Source organism: Pteronotus mesoamericanus, unplaced genomic scaffold, assembly GCF_021234165.1.
Source record: "Pteronotus mesoamericanus isolate MK-2021 breed Mesoamerican mustached bat unplaced genomic scaffold, CSHL_Meso_final contig_502, whole genome shotgun sequence".
NCBI classification, from domain to species: Eukaryota; Metazoa; Chordata; class Mammalia; order Chiroptera; family Mormoopidae; genus Pteronotus; species Pteronotus mesoamericanus.
The window spans coordinates 4695236-4711595 of record NW_026555187.1 but is presented as its reverse complement, the minus strand read 5'-3'; the positions used below and the strand labels follow the sequence as shown (position 1 = coordinate 4711595).

The window sequence follows — 16360 nt, the reverse complement described above, 5'->3', positions numbered from 1 at the left end:
AAACAGGCTCGTCCACTCGGGGGGTCAAGGGGAAGGAGGGGAAGGGCAGGGGGGAGCAGGGAGGGTTCTCAGTACCTTCAAGGGCCTGGGGCGTGGGGCAGGAGCAGGGCAGCTTCCTCGGTGACATACACCTCCATCCCTCAGCGCATCTCCTCTCCGCCTCCCGTTGCCAAGACAACCTGCCGGCTCAGCCGAGGAGGCAGCAGGGAGGGGGAAGGAGGGGGCTGTGGCTCCTACTGCTTGTTCTTCAGTGATGGAGGGAGGAGGCCTGAGGTCGGCCTCTCCGCTGGGGTGGGTGGGGGAGCGGCAGGACCCAGCCCCAGCCCCAGCCCTTCCCCTCCCCCCTCCCACAGGCTCTGGGATTGGCTCCTGGGGCGGCCTCAGGAGAACCTTAATTCAGGGCCAGATAGCAGGCCTGTCCTGGGAAGGAGGACTCTGGGCAGCGCACCCCCCCCCCCCACCGCCTCCGCAGGAAGCTCAGTGTCGCGCTGGGAAAAGGCGACAGGGACAGGGAGGGATAGTCTATCCTGAAGGGTCAGGGTGGCTTCCAGCCAGGAGGAGAGGCCCTGGGCAAGGCTGGGGCAGGCACGTGGTTTGGGGCCCAGAGGCCTGACCCTGTCTGACTCTGCTCTCCCTGACCGCCTCGCCCCAGAGCCTGGCCCTCTCACTGCCCTGGACCTGCAGGAACGACAGAGCCAGGGACAGCGCTCCTCCAACCCCGCAGAGCCCCATCCCACTGCCCCCGGCTCCTCCGCAGGAATGTCCTTCCTCAGCAGCGCCACCCTGGGCAGCGATGCTCTCAGCCAGCCAGCCCGCCCGCCCGGAACCCGGGGACGGCAGAGTTAGGGCTCCCTCTGGCGGCCTGAGGCATGGCAGCTGTCAAGGTCATGGCTTGCCCAGCACGATCCTGGCGTGCGCCAGGCTGGGGTTAGGGGGTCCAGAGGGCACGGTCAGGACAGGCGACCCTTCTCTGGCCTGCCGGCCTCTGCCTCCACCTCACCTCTGGCCTCATCCCACAGAGACGCTTGCTCTGCCTCCTGCTCCTTCTCTTGGGAGGCCCCAGAGTCCCCAAGGCCAGCTGAACGATTTCCGGTCCCCCCCGCCCCAACACCATTGCTCGCCTGCCTCCCCATCAGGCAGGGATGAGAGGGGAGGCCAAATCCTCCCCCAGAAGCAGGCAACACTGGTTACAGGGTGCCTGCCAGCCTAGGCCGCAGGGTGCGCCTCCTGGGCACGGCTCGGCTGTACCCAGAAGGCCGGTCACGGGGCTAGCGTACCTTTAAGCTCAGGGTGCCTGAGGCCTTGCGGATGGGTGCTGGATCCACAACAGGGTCTGGGGCTCCTGCCCCTCCCAGACAGGCCGCCCCAGGTCTAACACCTAGTTCTTGACTTCCTTCCCCAGCAAGGTCACTGGCGCCAAATGTCCCGAGTGAACTCCGGCCCTGCCGCCTGCCCCCTCCAGGGCCTGTGCAGTGGGCCCTCTGTCCTTTCTCTTCGTCTCACTCCAGTGCCCCATGCCCCGCCCCACGCGTGAGCCTGCCGGGGAGGGAGAGCTCCAGGGATGCCCCCTGTGCCTGCGCGGTCTAAACATTAACCCCCGGAGAGGCTGGCTAGCGTGCCGCACCTGAGCACTTCAGGAGAAGGGAGAGGTGGCAGAGAACTGGGTCAGGGGAATAAGAGGGAGGATGAGGGCCTAGATGGGACCCTTTCTCATCAGAGTCTGGACGCCATGTCCTGCTACCTCCCACCACCGGACCCTCTGCCTCTTGGACCCTGGAGCCTCAGCGCCCCACATGCAGCCACCAGCCCAGCCTCGCCCCCACACCCTGACCTCGCAGTGGCACCTGTCACTCTCCTTCTCCAAGCCCCTCACTATCTCCTCCCTGCCAAAGCTCTATGAAGACAAGCTCCGCAAAATGTGACCCAGACACTTCCTGCCACTGCTCCATGTGAACTTCTGGCCAAACTGTGGAGCTCGCTGTCCCCGAACACATCCTGTGTGCTGTGTCCCTGCCTAGAGGCCTCCTTCTCACGCCGCTCTCTCTCAGGGCCTTCCCCTTGCCTGTCTGCACTGCGGGCTGAAACCCTGCTTGCTCTTAAAGATCATGCCAGCCCGGCCCTTCCCAACTGCCCCGCCCTGTGCGCGCTCCCCGCCAAGAGCCCCCGCACCTACACGCAGAGTGGAGAACAGCCCACATGAGGCGCGAAAGGTCTCCCTCGAGGACAGGCTCTAGACTCCAGGGCTCACTGGCTGTGACCGTGGGTGAGTTAGCACGGCTGCGTTTGAGCTCGCCCAGGTGGGACATGGGAACGATCTTATCCCCCAAATACGGGGTTCCATGCCTTGCGCACTGCCTGGCACACTGCCAGAGCTCTGGGTGTGTTAGGGTCCTCATCGCCCCCAGCTCTGGCCTCCTCTTTCACCCTTTGGGGATGCGCCAAATGCTGTTTGCTATCTTAGGTGTAAGAGAGGGATTTCCAAAAGTCCCATGAAAGAATTGCCTTTTTATGGGTTTATCCCCCCAATTAAACTTCAGGCATCTTGAGAACTTGATGGGATGATGCGGTGTCTTCTCGCTCTTTTTAATGCACTGAAGGACTAGGACAGTGCTTGTATGTTGTAGGGAACAGACAAATACGTGGGTTAACTGCTTAGGACCCCTCCCCACCTAGGTGCACCTAAGGGTGGAGGGTAAAGGCAGGGTTCTGGCTCCTCGCCCTGCCTCCACCCTGCGGCACTGCAGGGTGCTGGGCCAGCGACGCCTTCCTGGGCCTTCTGACCTTCATTCCCTCTGCAGATCTTTACTCTGCGGAATGGACTGTGCTGGGCACGGGCAGGGTGGGGGGTGAAGCAGACTGTTTGCACCTCCGAGGCACTTGCGGTCCAGCAGAGCCAGGACAAGCATAACGAAGTGCAGCCTGGACCAGCGGTGGTAGGCGCCGTTGGACAAGGGCTGAGCGGCCGGGGGGACCAGAGCCGGCGAGACTGCCACTTCCCGCAGGAGAGCACAAAGTCTGCGGGGCAGACGAGGTGGCTGTGGACATACAAGCTCTCTGGAGGAGGGCGTGCTAGGCAGTGGGACCCTCATGGACAAAGGGCCGAGATGCTTGCTGAAGGGCGTGGGTGGCGGTTTTGGCAGCACCCTGGAAGGGCCTTCAGTCAGGCTTGTGCCGGAGCCTGGAAAACCGCGCTAAGCCTGTCAGGGACCCCGCGACTGTGGCGCATGGCAGCATAAGGCGAGCTGAGCAAACTGACGTCCCAGAGTTGGGGTGGGTGGTGGCGTCAGGAGGCAGAGAGGCCATTTAGAAAGCTTTGCGGGGACTGAGACATCCTGGGGAGGCCTGGCCACGGTGTCCCAGAGTTTGGGCGAGAGGCAGTCACGGGCAAGGGGGTGAGAGTGGAGATGCTGGCTAGCTTGGGGACAGACAGCGTGAAGGCAGGCGGGACGGGAGGGGCAGACATCTCAGGGAGCGTTCCTACGAAGATCCAGGCAGGGGGAGAACGGGACGCTGAAGGTGGGGGGCCTGTGGCAGGTGGGGGAGGAACAGGCTGGTCCCCGGCGCTGTCAGGGCCGCGGGCCGAGGACACCGAGGGCAGAGGCCAGGCTTTTCGGCTTGGCAACTGGAGGGTCACCGCCACTGGACTCTGAGGGACAGGGCTGAATGGCATGACATAAGTAGAAGCCAGCCTGCAAGGACTAAAAGGAGTGGATTCCCTCTCTCTCTGCCTCGTCTGGCTGTTTGGAGGATGGGGCAGGGAAGGGGGATCGATACGGAGGCTATTCTTAGCTAGAGTTCTTGGTAACCCTAGGCAGGCACAGGATCTGAGGCACGCTGCCACCGTCTCCCTCACCTTGTCACCCCGCCCCCCCATGGACAGGTCATCCTGCCCTAAGTCTTCCCCTGCTGTGTCCTCCTCCCCCACCTGCACCCTTGCTCAGAGCCTTCCCGCACCCGGAAGCAACCAGGGTGCGGGAGCTGCTGCGGGCCCGGGAAGCCCCCTCCCTTCACACATTCATACACTTTACGCCCCTCTGAGGTCCCCCGATTAGAGAGCCATCCCTCTGCCGCGGTTGGCATCTCTGAAATCGCCAGTTCAGAAGGAAGGAGCTGACCAGGCTTTCCCAGAGCATGTGAGCCCGGGACCCCAAGGCCGCCAGCAGGCCTGAGACCCGCCAGGCCCGGGCTTGGCGTTGGGCACGGGCCCTCTCTGACAGGGCACAAGCCTCCAAACCGCCTTCCCTCACTGTTCCCCAATGTGTCCCTCCCGGCCAGGTCTCACCTCAGAAAGCAAGAAAGGAAACAGTGAGGGCTTTCTGGAGCCGGCCCCCAGAGGCCTGTCTGTGCTGGGGAGGTCAAAGGGAGGGAGGGAGGGGCCCAGAAAGGCGGAGAAGAAAGCGGAGGCCAGACAAAGGGCCCGTCCACCTTTGAAGCCGTCTCTAACCCAAGCCAGGGAAGGCGGGGGTGGGCCTGAGAGCCTGGCGAGGGGAGGCAGTCTGGAGTTTTAAAGAATGTCTCAAATTCCTTCGGAAATCAGAGGGATTGTAAGAACTGCCCCTCCCCAACACACTTCCTTCCCAGCCCCCCAAGTCCAGTCCTCCACACCTGGGGGCCCCAACCCTTTGTCCTCAGGTAATTGCTGGGCTTCGCCCCTGAGTTTAAAATCCCATTGATCTCGCCAGTTATCAGCTGTGGCTCCAGACCACCCTCCCTACACACCCCCCAGAAAATGACCCTCAACACATCCCCCTCCTCCCTCCCCGCCCCCCCGCAGTTTTCACTGGGATTAAGGTTCTTTGTGACTGGGGGGGAGAGAGAAAAGCGACCTGGGGAAAACCAATTATGACAAACTGGAGGGAGAATGGCCTGGGGCCTGGGGACCTCCCTCTTGGCTGCGGCTGTCTGAGCGCCCAGAGTCGGGGGTGGCAGACCCGCCCGGCCCTGCCAAGGCAGAGGCGGTGACCCCCTCCCACCCCTCCCCGATGACGGGCTTCCATTCGCGCTAAACCAGGCCCGTCCACAACTCCCGTTCTGTCCTCATTTTTAGGCCATTCTTAGGAGAAGCGGTGTCTTTCGTCCTTTTCTTTCCATAACCCCCTTCCCTTATGGATGCTCCGAAAGGAGGGAAACTGAGCCTGGGGGTCCGTCCGGGAAGACAGGACTCAGGGAGGGTGCTTCCCCCGAAACACAGACTGGGGTTGGGGGAAGAGACCCGCAGGGCAGGGCAGGGCCTCCGCCTCCACAGGATTAAAAGCCAGTGCAAAGGAGCGACGCGGCGAGCTTCCCGGCCCCTGAGTCCCACCGCGAAACGCGCACCTGGGGGCGCCTGGGAAGGCCCACCGGAAGCGCTGGGGTCGGGGCGGCCGCCCCTCCGGGGTCCCCCCACCCCAGGCCGCCTTCGAGGCCCTCTCAGGTGCCCCCGCCCTCCTGCCGTGGACCTGGGAGGCCAGGGGACACTTTCTCCTCCTCACACCCCCTTCCGCCCGTCGGCGCCCTCCTCCCCGCGCCCCGACCCTCCTCACCGGAAAAAAGCAGTCCTGCTCCCGGCCAGGCGGCTTCAGCGGCCGGGGAGCCGGGCCTGCTGCCCGGCTGGCCGCCCGCCCGCCCGGCCCGGCCGGCCCCAGGGTGTGGGTTCTCTGCGCCCCAACAGGTAGCACGGGACTCGCCCGAAGAGCCAGGAAACCGGAGCCCGCGGCGGCTGGAGGGAGGGAGGGGCGCCCTGGGCTCCCGCGGGCAGGCGGGCGGGCGGACGCGCGTCCCGGTCCCCCCCCCCCCCCCACCCCGCCCCGGCCACCCGGGCCTGCGTGCGGCCCCTCGAGGACGCCCCGCCCCGCCCGCGCGGCCCTGCACCTGCTGGAGCCGGCCGGGCGCTGCGCGTCCCCGCGCCTCTCCGAGAAACCGGTTTGCCACCAGTGGGGTTTGGGAGTTGGACCCCTCCACCCCTCGCCCCCTTCAGATGCCAGTTTGCAGGAAAATGGTTTTATTCTGGGGCTGGGAGCTGGGGGCGGGGGTGCAGGCCTGGATAGTGGAATATGAAGAATGGTCAACCCTCCTTTTTTCCTCCCCTTTTTTCCTGAAACAAAAAACGAAAGTCCCTTCCTACAGTCTGGACTAGGAGGAGCTTGGAGGCTGGGGGCTGGCTGAGGGAGGCACTGGAGCCGAAGTGGAGAAGAGCCGCCTCCGGACAGTGTCTGCCAGGCCTTGAACCTGCTGACCTTGCCACTCGGTTCAGTGCACCTGCGTCCAGGGGACACGGTAGCTCCTCTCCCAGGGCCTGGCCCACCCCTGGGGGCCTAGTCCAGTGCGGGGTCCGGGAGGCGCCCCGAGGCCCAGCCCTGGGGGACGCCAGTCCTGCCCCTCTGCAGCTTGGGGCTCTGATGCTTGCTGGTCCTCAGGACCCTCCTGGGGGCTCTGGCTCCCCTCCCTCCACCCCAGCCCCATCTTTGGATTAGAAAGGGAAGGGGGTGGGAGGGCTGGTGAGAGGCAGCTGCCCCGCCCCTGCGTCCCTGACTACGTCAGGGGCTGTGGCCTCCGCGTGCGCTTGGTCCGGCGGGTGGGGGCTGAGCCCACAAACTCGAACTGCTTCTGCCTCTCCACTTGGTTGGGAAAGGGCAGCTGGCCCTCGTAGAGGCGCTTGATGAAGTGAGCCTCGCGCTGGTTCTGGCGGCTGCGGGAGGCCTGGCGGGGCCGGCCCTGCCGTGTGAAGGCCATGAACCAGCCCTCGTGCCGGGCGTTCTGGAAGGCCGTATAGTTGTTTTCCAGCACAATCTCCGTGAACACGCAGTCTTTGCTTTTACCGCTGGGCTGCGGGGGAAGGAAGGAGAGGAGGGAAGTTTGTCCACCCACCTTGTCTGGCTTACCTGCCTTACGGGTCTATTTTAAGACCGAGGAGGGGCTGGCGCCCAAGGATTTCTGCCTGGTGAGATGGTGCCCTTGCAGGAGAGGCAAAGGTGGGAGAGAGCAGCAAGCTTTGCTTGGAGTCAGATCTGAACTTAATTGCAGACTTGCCATTTGGAAGTCATACACTGTGATCGGGGTGTTTAGTGATGCTGAGCTTCAGTTGACCGAGATGTGGCATAAAGACCTGGGTAATCGTGTGGTTCCGTGCGTAGCCAGTGGGCCCTTGCGCACGACAACAGTCCGCAGTCTGGGTGAAGGGCGTGCCTGGGTGGAGGGAGGGGCACGAGCCTCTGATGAAAAGGAGGGGCAAACGTTTATAGGCACCAGCTGTGCCAAGAGTCCCATGGGCACTGCTTTGACCCCTCAGATGACCCTGACGCGGTGCCCATCTTTATAGCTGAGTAGCCTGAGGTTTGACAAAAATAAGCAAATATTTGGAGAGAAGAGCCAGAATGGGAAGCCAGGATTGACCAGTGCTAAGGGAAATGGAGTTCTCGCTGCACAACCGTAGTAGGGGGTCATGCCAGTAAGTGGTCACGCTAGCAGGCGGCCGGTGTGCATCTTGCTGGTTGGATCCCATGGCGCCCACTGACCTCTGGGGAGCTTCTGATCTTGTGTGAATGCCCACTTTCAACCCCGACTAACGCTGGACCCTCAGCACGGGGCCGGCAACCTCAGGCAGGTGCCGGATTCTTACTCACTGGCGTTGGGAGACACCCGTGGGCCCGAGCCCAGGGCCCCGTGGACCAGCGGGCGCCCTCAGAATGCTTGTAGGCCCAGAGGGACTTGCTGAGAGGGGGAATGCAGAAGTGACAGTGGTGGGTGGGAGCAGGAGAGGCGTGGTCCCGCAGAAAGAGGGGAGCAGGACATGGGCGGGGGGGGGGCCTGGGTGGTGCTCCCGTAAGACCCGGCCAGCACCTGCCCTTCCTCTGGGCCTCACCTTCCCAATGAGCTTGCCTCTCTTGTTCATGCAGATGTATTTCTCGCTCTCAGCCCCCTTGATGCGCACCCGGCTCCCAAAGGTGTCTGTCTCCACGATGAGCTTGGCTGTGACGGGGGAGGGGGAGGGAGACATCTGTCCATGAGGACCGCTGGCCCAGGGGGCCACAGGGGCCCCCCCAGCCTGACCTCCGGACTCAGGTGGGGCACATGGGGAGGCCCCCACACAAGGTCTGGGGATGAACCATGTCTGAGGCTGGCCAGGGGTGTGGGTGGCATCAGGTGAGGGCTGGGGCTCACCGAACTTGTTGCCGTCCTCAGCGGTGGCGGAGATACGACGCCCAGTGACCTGCACGTGCTTGCCGCTGGTCCGGCTGTAGAGCTGGTACTCACGGATCTGCCGCCTGCTCAGCTGGTCGGTCATGGCGCCCTGGTCCCTCACGTACTGGTTAAAATTAGGAGACGGGTGATTCTCCCCCTTTGCGGTTACCAAGGGAAAAATAGTGTCAATTTGCTTTGGGCGGCACCACCGCTGGTCCCTCCAGGGGAGAGGGGTGCCGAGGGGAGTGAGGGGGCCAGGCCACTGGTCCTGGGAAGGAGAAGTTCAGGAGGCAGGGGGCCATGACCTTCTCAGGCCAGTGGGTGAGCCAGTCACAACCTCTGGGCTCCCTGCCCAGCCGCCAGCGGAGAGCCGGTGGCTGCCCAGGCTTGGGGACACTTGGTGGTAGAGTGCAGACTTGCAATCGCGACTCTGGGAGCTGGATGGAACTTTCCGAGTTGTAGCATCTGATCCCCAGACTCTATGAAGGAGGCGCACAGGGGACCCTGCACGTTAGGGAAAGGACCCCTGTCCTGCCTCTAGCACTGGAGCGTGTCACCTCTCCAGAACTCTGAGGTCTTGGCTCTGTTGCCAGGACAGCCAGCTTTTTCTCCATCCTGCCCACTAGCTCTGAAGGATCCTGCCGCCAGCAGATGCGCATGCAGCAGCGGACCTGTTGGGGCCACGGGAGAGCATTGTGGGGGCTCCGAGAGCCTTGTCTCTAGGCGTCTGCGGGGTCCCGAAAGCATTTCTTTGTGGCACATGGAGTCCCGGGCTACGCCCAGCTCCTCTCCCTCTCCCCTGGGTGCCCAGAGCCCTCAGAGAAGTGACCCCCTTCCTGGTCTGCCCCCCCGCCCCCCCGCCATGGATGAGGTGCCTCCTCGGTGAGGGGAGGTGCAGGCAGCTGCGAGAGCAGTGCTATTGGCAGGGCCCCGGGGCTGCTCCTCGAGCCACCTGCCTGAGCCCCAACGGAACAGAGGTTGGTGGCCAGCGATGCCGGCCCCCGCCCGCTTCTCCGGGAGGCATGAGGGGCTCCTTCCACCCACGCACCATGGGGGACAAAGGCAGGACAGGTGCCTTGTCCCGGCTGGCCTCTCCTGACCGGCCTGCAACACAGAGCCGGAGAGAGACGGCTCCTGCCCCCTCTCCGCAGCCAGGTGCAGCCTGGACGTGGCTCCCAGCTGCTGGCCGCAGCCTCAGCTCTAGCACTAACATGTCCCTCTCTCCACCTGGCCCCTGTGGCCTGTGCTGAGACAGCCTTTCCCTGTCCCCAGTCCCTAAGCCCAGCCATCTGGACTGAGCCAGACCTGGATCAGCATCTGCTAGGGCTGCTCCCTCCTGGAGGGCGGGGTGCGACGTGTCGGCTGGGCTCAGAGGAAGGGGAGGCGAGGGAGCCCGGGGAGGACCACAGAGGAGCCCGCTCCGGTTAACCCTTCCTGTCACTGCCCATTTTGAACTTCAGCGCGTCCCCAGGCCAGGAGACCCCAGCCCAGCCCACGCCCCTGCCTGGGAAAACCGGAGGCCCCCCGTGTGGGGCGGGGGACCTGCCTCTCCGCCAGGGGGTGGGGCCTGGCTGGCCCGGGACCCTCGGTGGGGTCCGCCTGTCCCCGGCCCCAGCCGCCTGGCCCAGGTTCAGGCCCTCCGCCCTTCTTGGCGGGCAGCCTCCTTCAGGCTTGTCTGTTCCAGGTCAGGGGCAGGGAGGGCCCCCCCAAAGGCCCCTCCGCTCCTCGTCCCCCGTCCAGCCTTGCACAAAAGCAGCCCCACGCCCCCCCACAGCCCACAGCCCACAAGTCGCTCTCCCCGCGGGACCTTGCCTGTCCCTTTCATGTCCCCGCTGCGGGGGGACCTCCCCTTCTACCGTGCAGACAGCTGCTTGTCAGCCGGCCCCTCAAGCATGGCTGTGGTCCGGCCTGCTGGCCCCCCCTCCAGGGGGGGCGAGGGGGCACTTCAAGGGGGAAAGGACAGCTTTGCCACCTTCCCTGAATCCTGAATGGGGCCTCAGCCAGGCCCGAAGCGCCAGGCCAGCCACACCATTGTGCTAACTCCCCTTCCAGAACAGGTTGGGCCCACCCCCAGGCCCCTCCCGGCCAGGCTGGGGGCTTTCTTCTTGCTCTCCCTGGACGTGTGAAGCAAAAGGCCTGGAACGGGGGCTTGAGCAAGAGGGGGAAGGAAAAGGGGGGTGTCTCCCTCTCTCTCTCTCCCACCCCCCCACTGCTTCAAAGGCAGCCCCTTTCCCTCTCCCAGAGAAAAGGCATTTACCTTCAAAAAAAGTCCCCACTGGATATGAAGAGAAGCGGCCTCTGGCCTGGGAAAGCCAAGCGCTCTCCCCAGCGCGGTTCTGGACCAGTGCATTTTAATAGCTGCACTTTTATGGAGGATCACAAAAAGGGACCAAGCCCAGGGCCGGGGCTGTGCTGGGGCCGGGGGGAGGTGGGCATGGGGGGGCAGCCTCGGGTGGGGGGAGCGTGGAGAAGCAAACCCTGAGTCCTGTCTCCAGCAGCCTCTTTGGGCTTGACCTCCTAGCCTGTAGGTAAGGAGTCACCCGCCCCGGCGGGGCCGTCCGACGGCCTGCCCTGCGTGACGCCCGCAGGATGGCGCCCCACAGCACATCCATGTTGGCGGAAGGGGGGGTCATGAGAGGGGCACACAGGTGATTTTACAGAGAGACTTGTCCTTTCAGGTACAAGCCTCACCGGAGCCCTCACCGCCACCCTCTTCCAGCCGCTCTGGCCTCCGTCCCTCGCGTCTGTGCCGGCCCGTGCACTCAGCCTCTGGGCGACGCGGTGTGGAGGGACAGAGAGAGAGGCGGCGACCCCAGGGAGGAGGGAGCGTCATGGGAGGGAGCACAGGTGGAAGCCTGCCTCAGTCCCCCGCCTGCCACAGCCCCCTCTCCTACCCCCTCCAAAGGCCGAGCCCCTCACACAGCAGAGAGCGGCCAGAGCCTGCCTCTGTGCTGCGAAAGGAGACTGCCCCCTGCCCCTTTGGGTGGGGTGGGGGAGCGGGGAGAAGCTGGCGGGGGCAGGGCGCCTACCTGAGTTTGACAGCAGAGAATGAGTAGCTGCAGACACCTGTGTGGGGACGCGAGGCAGAGCCAGGTGTGGGTGTCAGCAGCCAGCCCAGGGCGCCCCCGCCCACACCCCCTCCTCGCCCGCCAGTCCCCGGGGGAGTCCCGCTAAGACTAGGGCTGCCCGAGGCTGCACTCGGCAGCAGAACTGCAGCGGGAGAGGCCGCGCACTTACAGAGCGAAGTTGGGCAGCAGGCGGGCGGCTTCCATCGCCGGAGAGGTTTCTTGGGGCTGTTGCCCCCCTGCCCCCAAACTCAGGAGAAGATGTGGGCAGTCCCCGGGGGCAGAGTCCCAGAGGAGCCAAGGTCTCTTCAAGCCACAGGTTTTCAGGGGGGGAGAGGAGGAGAGAGGGGGCGGAGGAGGGGAGAGAAGCGCGGGGAGGAGGAGATGGAGGCGGGGGAGGAGGGCGCAATGGGGAGACTGAGGTGTGAGGTGTCCACCTTCCCAGCCAGAGAGACTGCAAAGCTGCCACCGGCGGGGCTGCCAGCCTCTCCTGGGCTCCAGGCGCAGAGGATGGCGCTGCTGGGGCCTCCCCGACAGGAGGCTGGCCCTGTGGTCCCCGGTTACCCAGACCCTCACAGGCCCGACGGCTGTGCCCTCCTCCCCTCCCGGCCGGCTGCTCTTGCCCTCGGGTTTGGCGCCCCACTCCCCGAGGGTGAGCAGCAGGTATCAATCTGGGGTCGCCGGGTCTGGCTGGGGACGGAAATTCCCAGAAGCAGCCTTAAAAGGAGGAGCCTCCCTGCAGGGGGCAGGAGGTGGGCTTGGCCGGGAGCAGCGCTTCCACTGCCTCTGTGCCCCCTAGAGTCCCCGTCCGCGCTCTGGCCACCGGGGAGGAGGGGTTAGGGCTGTCCCGACTGGCAGCAAATAGCGGGTGCCACAGCTCGGGGCCCGGGGTGAGGAGGAAGGGGCGGCTGGGGCTGTGGAGGTCCCCCATGGAGCCCCAAAAGCCGGCCTGAGGCGGGGTCAGAGGAGCCGGCTGCGCGGGGCCTGGGCAGTCTCCTCTGAGGGACGGGCAGGGGTGCCCGGGATGCTGGAGGACCCCAAGAGGCAGCCTGCCGTCCTTCGCGGATGGCAAGAGGGCTATGTTCTGGGCCTCGCCCGCCGTCCTGGGGCCTCTGAGGACCCCCTCCCCACGCCCCCTCGAAGCTGCGGTGGGGAGGAAGGGCCCACCAGCCTCTTCACGTGAGCTCTGGCCCCCCACCGCTCTGTCCCAGGCCAGAACACGGAGCGCATCTGCCACCCCACGCCGCACAGGAGGAAACCCGGGCGCACTGGCAGGCAGTAAGCTCAGGTCGGCCCAGCTGGCGAGTGAGGGCCAGGGCCGGGTCTCCGGGGTCGAGCTCCTCCCTTTCTGCGCGGGTTGTGTCTGGAGCCTTTCTGCTGTGTCCACACCCTCAGGGCCCAGCACAGCCCAGGGAGCCCAGTAGCTGAGGTCTGGGAACCTGTCCCTTCCCTACACAGGGTGGGGGATAGTGACCTCTGAAGGGGGCTGGTCCTGGGAGACCTCTGAGGGAAACCCCTCCTTTGCTCTGGGAGCTCACACCTCAGCTCGGCTCTCCCAGGGGGGCGGTGGGGGCGGGGGGGGGCCAGTCTCTATGCCCCCAGGAAAAGAAGAGAAGGGGAAATGCTGACTGTGGATTTATTTACCTACAGAGATGAGTGGGAGGGCACAGCTCTCACCTCCAGGCCTGTTTCTCGCCTCCCTAAGCTAGATCAATCCACAAAGGCGTCTGCCATCCTCCCCGCCCCCCCGCAGACACCTCTGCCCCTCCTGCCTGCCGCACCTGGCTCCCGCCCCTGGGCTCCTCGGGCCACCCACGGGGGCGGGGCCCGGGGAGCCCTGGGCTGGCCTGGGCCGGGCGGTGTGGGCCCCTAGCCCTGCATAGTGGGGGAGTCCAGGGTTGGAATCAAATGGAAAGAACCTCAGCACTAGAGAGGATTTCGTCACCCATGGATGAGGGTCTCACAGCTAGTTAGTGGCACGGCCGGGACTAGGTACCGGTGCCCAGACTCCCAGCCCAGGGCTGGCTCCTCTCAGAACACACCCTGCCTGCCTGCCCCCCCGCCACCCCACAGCTCTGCTTTGCGGAGGTCCAGCCTCCTGGGCATCGCCCTCAACCACAGCCCTCCCTGTACTGGGACGCTGCCTCTTCCACAGACAGCCCCCCGCCACAACCCGCCAGGGGACTGCCCTGCTGCGCTCAGCGCTGGCCCTGCTCCCTGACCTGAAGCCCACACCCAGCAGCCCCGAGCGCCCAGGTAGGGCAGGGAAGGCTGACTCCTGCTGGGGTCAGAGGTGAGAGCTGAGGTGCCGGGAGGAGGCGGCTCAGGCTCGGGCTTTGGGTGGAGCTGCGGGGGGTGGGGACAGAGGTGCGCCGAGGAGAGGCAGGGTGGGGCCTCCCGCCTGGGCCCAAGGCCTCTGAGCCTGAGTCCCGTTGGTGGGGAAGGGCCTGCAGTGGCTGGCCAGCCCCCAGCCCAGGCTGGGTCCCCGTGGGAACAGGTGCCAGCAGCCGAGCCTGGCTGTGGGGTGCAGCCAGGGGACCGGTGCCCAGGGGCTCTGGGGCAGGAGCGGCATCTTCTTTCTGCTCCTTGTCCTTTAATGTTTCACACCTACAGGCCTGGCCTCGGGCCGGGCTTGCTCCTTTAGCCCCTAGAAAGGCCAGCGTTGGCCCCACGTGGGGAAGCGGTGTGGAGGGTTCCGGGCCTGGCCTCTGTCCCCATGCCCTGGGCCCAGCCGTGACAGGCTGTGTAACCTGTGGCAAGTCCTTTCACTCCTCTGGTCTCAGCTTCCCAATGCAGAAAAAAGAAACGACTACTGTTGAAAATGTCAAAACTGCCATGGTGTCAACCAAGATGAAGGACACTCCCTGGAAAGTATCACATATCCCCACGAGAATGGGGGGCAGGGGGGTGGAGACCAGCCTTAGTTTACCTGCACTTTGACATTCTTTCCTGACCAGAGGGAGCTGGGAGGAGGGGAGAAGGGTAGGGCTTATTAACATCTATGGGAGTGATGGTGGCAGCGAGGGATAAGGGAAGCGAGAAGTAGTCCCCGCTGCGTGGTGGTTAATCTGTACCCCCTAGTGACAAGTCCGATGCCCCCAGCTGGGGTGTCTCACGCCTGCTCCTCCTGAAAGCCCAGCTGCGGCAGACCCAGCCCATAGAGCCCACCTGCAGACCTGCCACTTGTCACCACCTGCTTTGATCCCAGCCCACCTTTTCCCCGTTGAGATGCAGAAGAGCTAGGGCTGTGGGAGGGGGAAGGGTAAAGGGCCCCTCAGGTAGAGTCCCATCTTTGCTCTGTGACCCCTGCTGGCTGGCTGCCAGCACAGGGAAATCAAATTAGCAGCCGAGTGGCTATCGCGGGCAGGCCCTGGAGCTGGGGCGCCTGCCGGGGCTGGCCAAGGGAAGCAGTGCCTGCTGGACAGGGCCGTGCTGTGACCAGGCTCTGGGGCCGCCCCTCCCAGGGCTCCGGGGACACAGGGTCTCTGGGCCCAGTTCTAACGGCTGCTGTCAGTGTGTGAGGCTTTCCAGCACCCGGTGCTGCCTGCCTGTCTGTCCCTCCCTGTCCTCCACACAGCGGTTAAAAACAAGGGCTCCATGGCCGGACTACCGGGGAGTGAGTCCCGGCTTCTCCACCAGCTGTGCGACCTTGGGGGCAAGTGGTTTAACCTCACTGTCCACACCTAGGGGCCAGGGCTGTAACGCCCCCCGCCCCAGGCCTGGCTGTGAGGAGTAAAGGAGAGGGCCTCTGCGCGGCTGCGCGCCCAGTCCCGGTGCCAGCACTGAGCACACCGGCCTCCCAGCCCGAGCCTCCAGCCTCGTTCTGCCTCAGGCCCTCCCTTTGTTCTCCCTGTTCCTGCTGCCAGCTCCCCCCGTGGCTGCTTCCTCTCAGAAACCATCTCAGATCTTACTAAACAGCACTCCACCCCTGGACATTGGCCCGTTTTACTTCCTCCAAATCACTCAAAAGCTACTGAAATTTTGTGGTTGGCTGTTGTGTGTCCACCGGGCTGTCGGCGACCTGAAGGTGAGGGATTGTCTTGTCCACCTGCCGTCACTGCAGCAGGAAGCCACGGCGAGCGCCAGCCGCCTCCCTGGGGCCCGACCCGAACTGCTGTGCCTTTCCTCGGCCCGGTCAGCCAGAGGTCAGCGGCCCTGTCCTCACGTGTCAGAGGGAGGACAGCGCTCGCTTCATCCTGTGGGGTGTAGACAGCGAGCAGCAGGAACGCCGGCTCTGGAGGACGGAGCTGGGTGGGAGACCCAAGCCTGATGCCCACCTTCTGTGCAGGTGTCCCAAGCCCTCCTTCTGGGACCCAGAACCGAGCTCCTGGGAGAGAGGCCAGGGCCAGCTCCCCATCAGCCCACGCAGGCCTGGCTGGCGGAGGTGCTGGGAGGGAACAAGCCTGACCTGCGTTGGGGTCCCCTGTGCTGCCCGGGTAGAACCGGCTCCAGAGGGGCTCTGCAGGCCTGGCAGAGGGCCGGGCCTTCGCCCCCTTCCAGTGGTCTCGTGGCCCATCCCCACCGTGTCTTGAGCCGGGCTGGGCGGCTTTGGGAGCTGCCTGGGGGCCCTAGCCCAGGGGTTGGAAGTGTCCACCAGCCTCCCTGGCCAGGGTGGCTCAGCTCTTTGGAGCGTGTTCCAAAGGCTGAAAGGTCAAAGGTTCAATTCCTGGTCTGGGCACACATAACCTGGGCTGTGAGTTCCGTCCTTGGCCGGGGCATACCCATCGATGTTTCTCTGTCACATCTTTCTCTCCCTCCCTCTCCCTCTCTAGAAGCAATGAAAAAAATGTCCTCAGGTGAGGCTGACCCAGACGCAGGATTCGCCTGCGCCCCGGGGTCCCAGTGGATGCGTACCCTCAGGCTGGCCCCATGGGGTCCAGGCCCTTCAGTTCTGTACCCAAAAAAAAGGCCCCGTAGGGAGGGAGTGTAGATGCAGGAAGACCCACAGCAGCTCTAGCTCCCTCCCGTCACCTAGGGCAGAAGGTGGGAGCTGGGTAAGGGGCTGGGACACGTGGTTCTTCCCCTGAAGATGGGCCGTGGGGTTGCCAGGAGAAGAGACGGAGATGACAGAGCCCGCAGGCAGGGCCTGGCCCCCAGGTCGGCGCGCTGGCACGCGGCCGCCCTCTGCTGGGCAT

General features: G+C 64.7%; 1 protein-coding gene across 2 annotated transcripts; it reads right to left on the bottom strand.

Moving 5' to 3' along the window:
• Positions 1-6510: 6510 nt before the first annotated feature.
• Positions 6511-11432, bottom strand: FGF17 (fibroblast growth factor 17). 2 transcript variants are annotated; one of them, XM_054578768.1, is made up of 5 exons: positions 11398-11432; positions 11190-11226; positions 8140-8317; positions 7841-7947; positions 6511-6804 (listed from the first exon to the last, which is right to left on the bottom strand). In XM_054578768.1, the coding sequence occupies exons 1-5, from the start codon at positions 11430-11432 to the stop codon at positions 6511-6513; spliced, it is 651 nt and encodes a 216-aa protein (XP_054434743.1). The 2 variants fall into 2 exon arrangements, with proteins under 2 accessions (XP_054434743.1, XP_054434744.1); XM_054578769.1 differs by having other exon boundaries at positions 8140-8284.
• Between the last annotated feature and the right edge of the window lie 4928 nt (positions 11433-16360).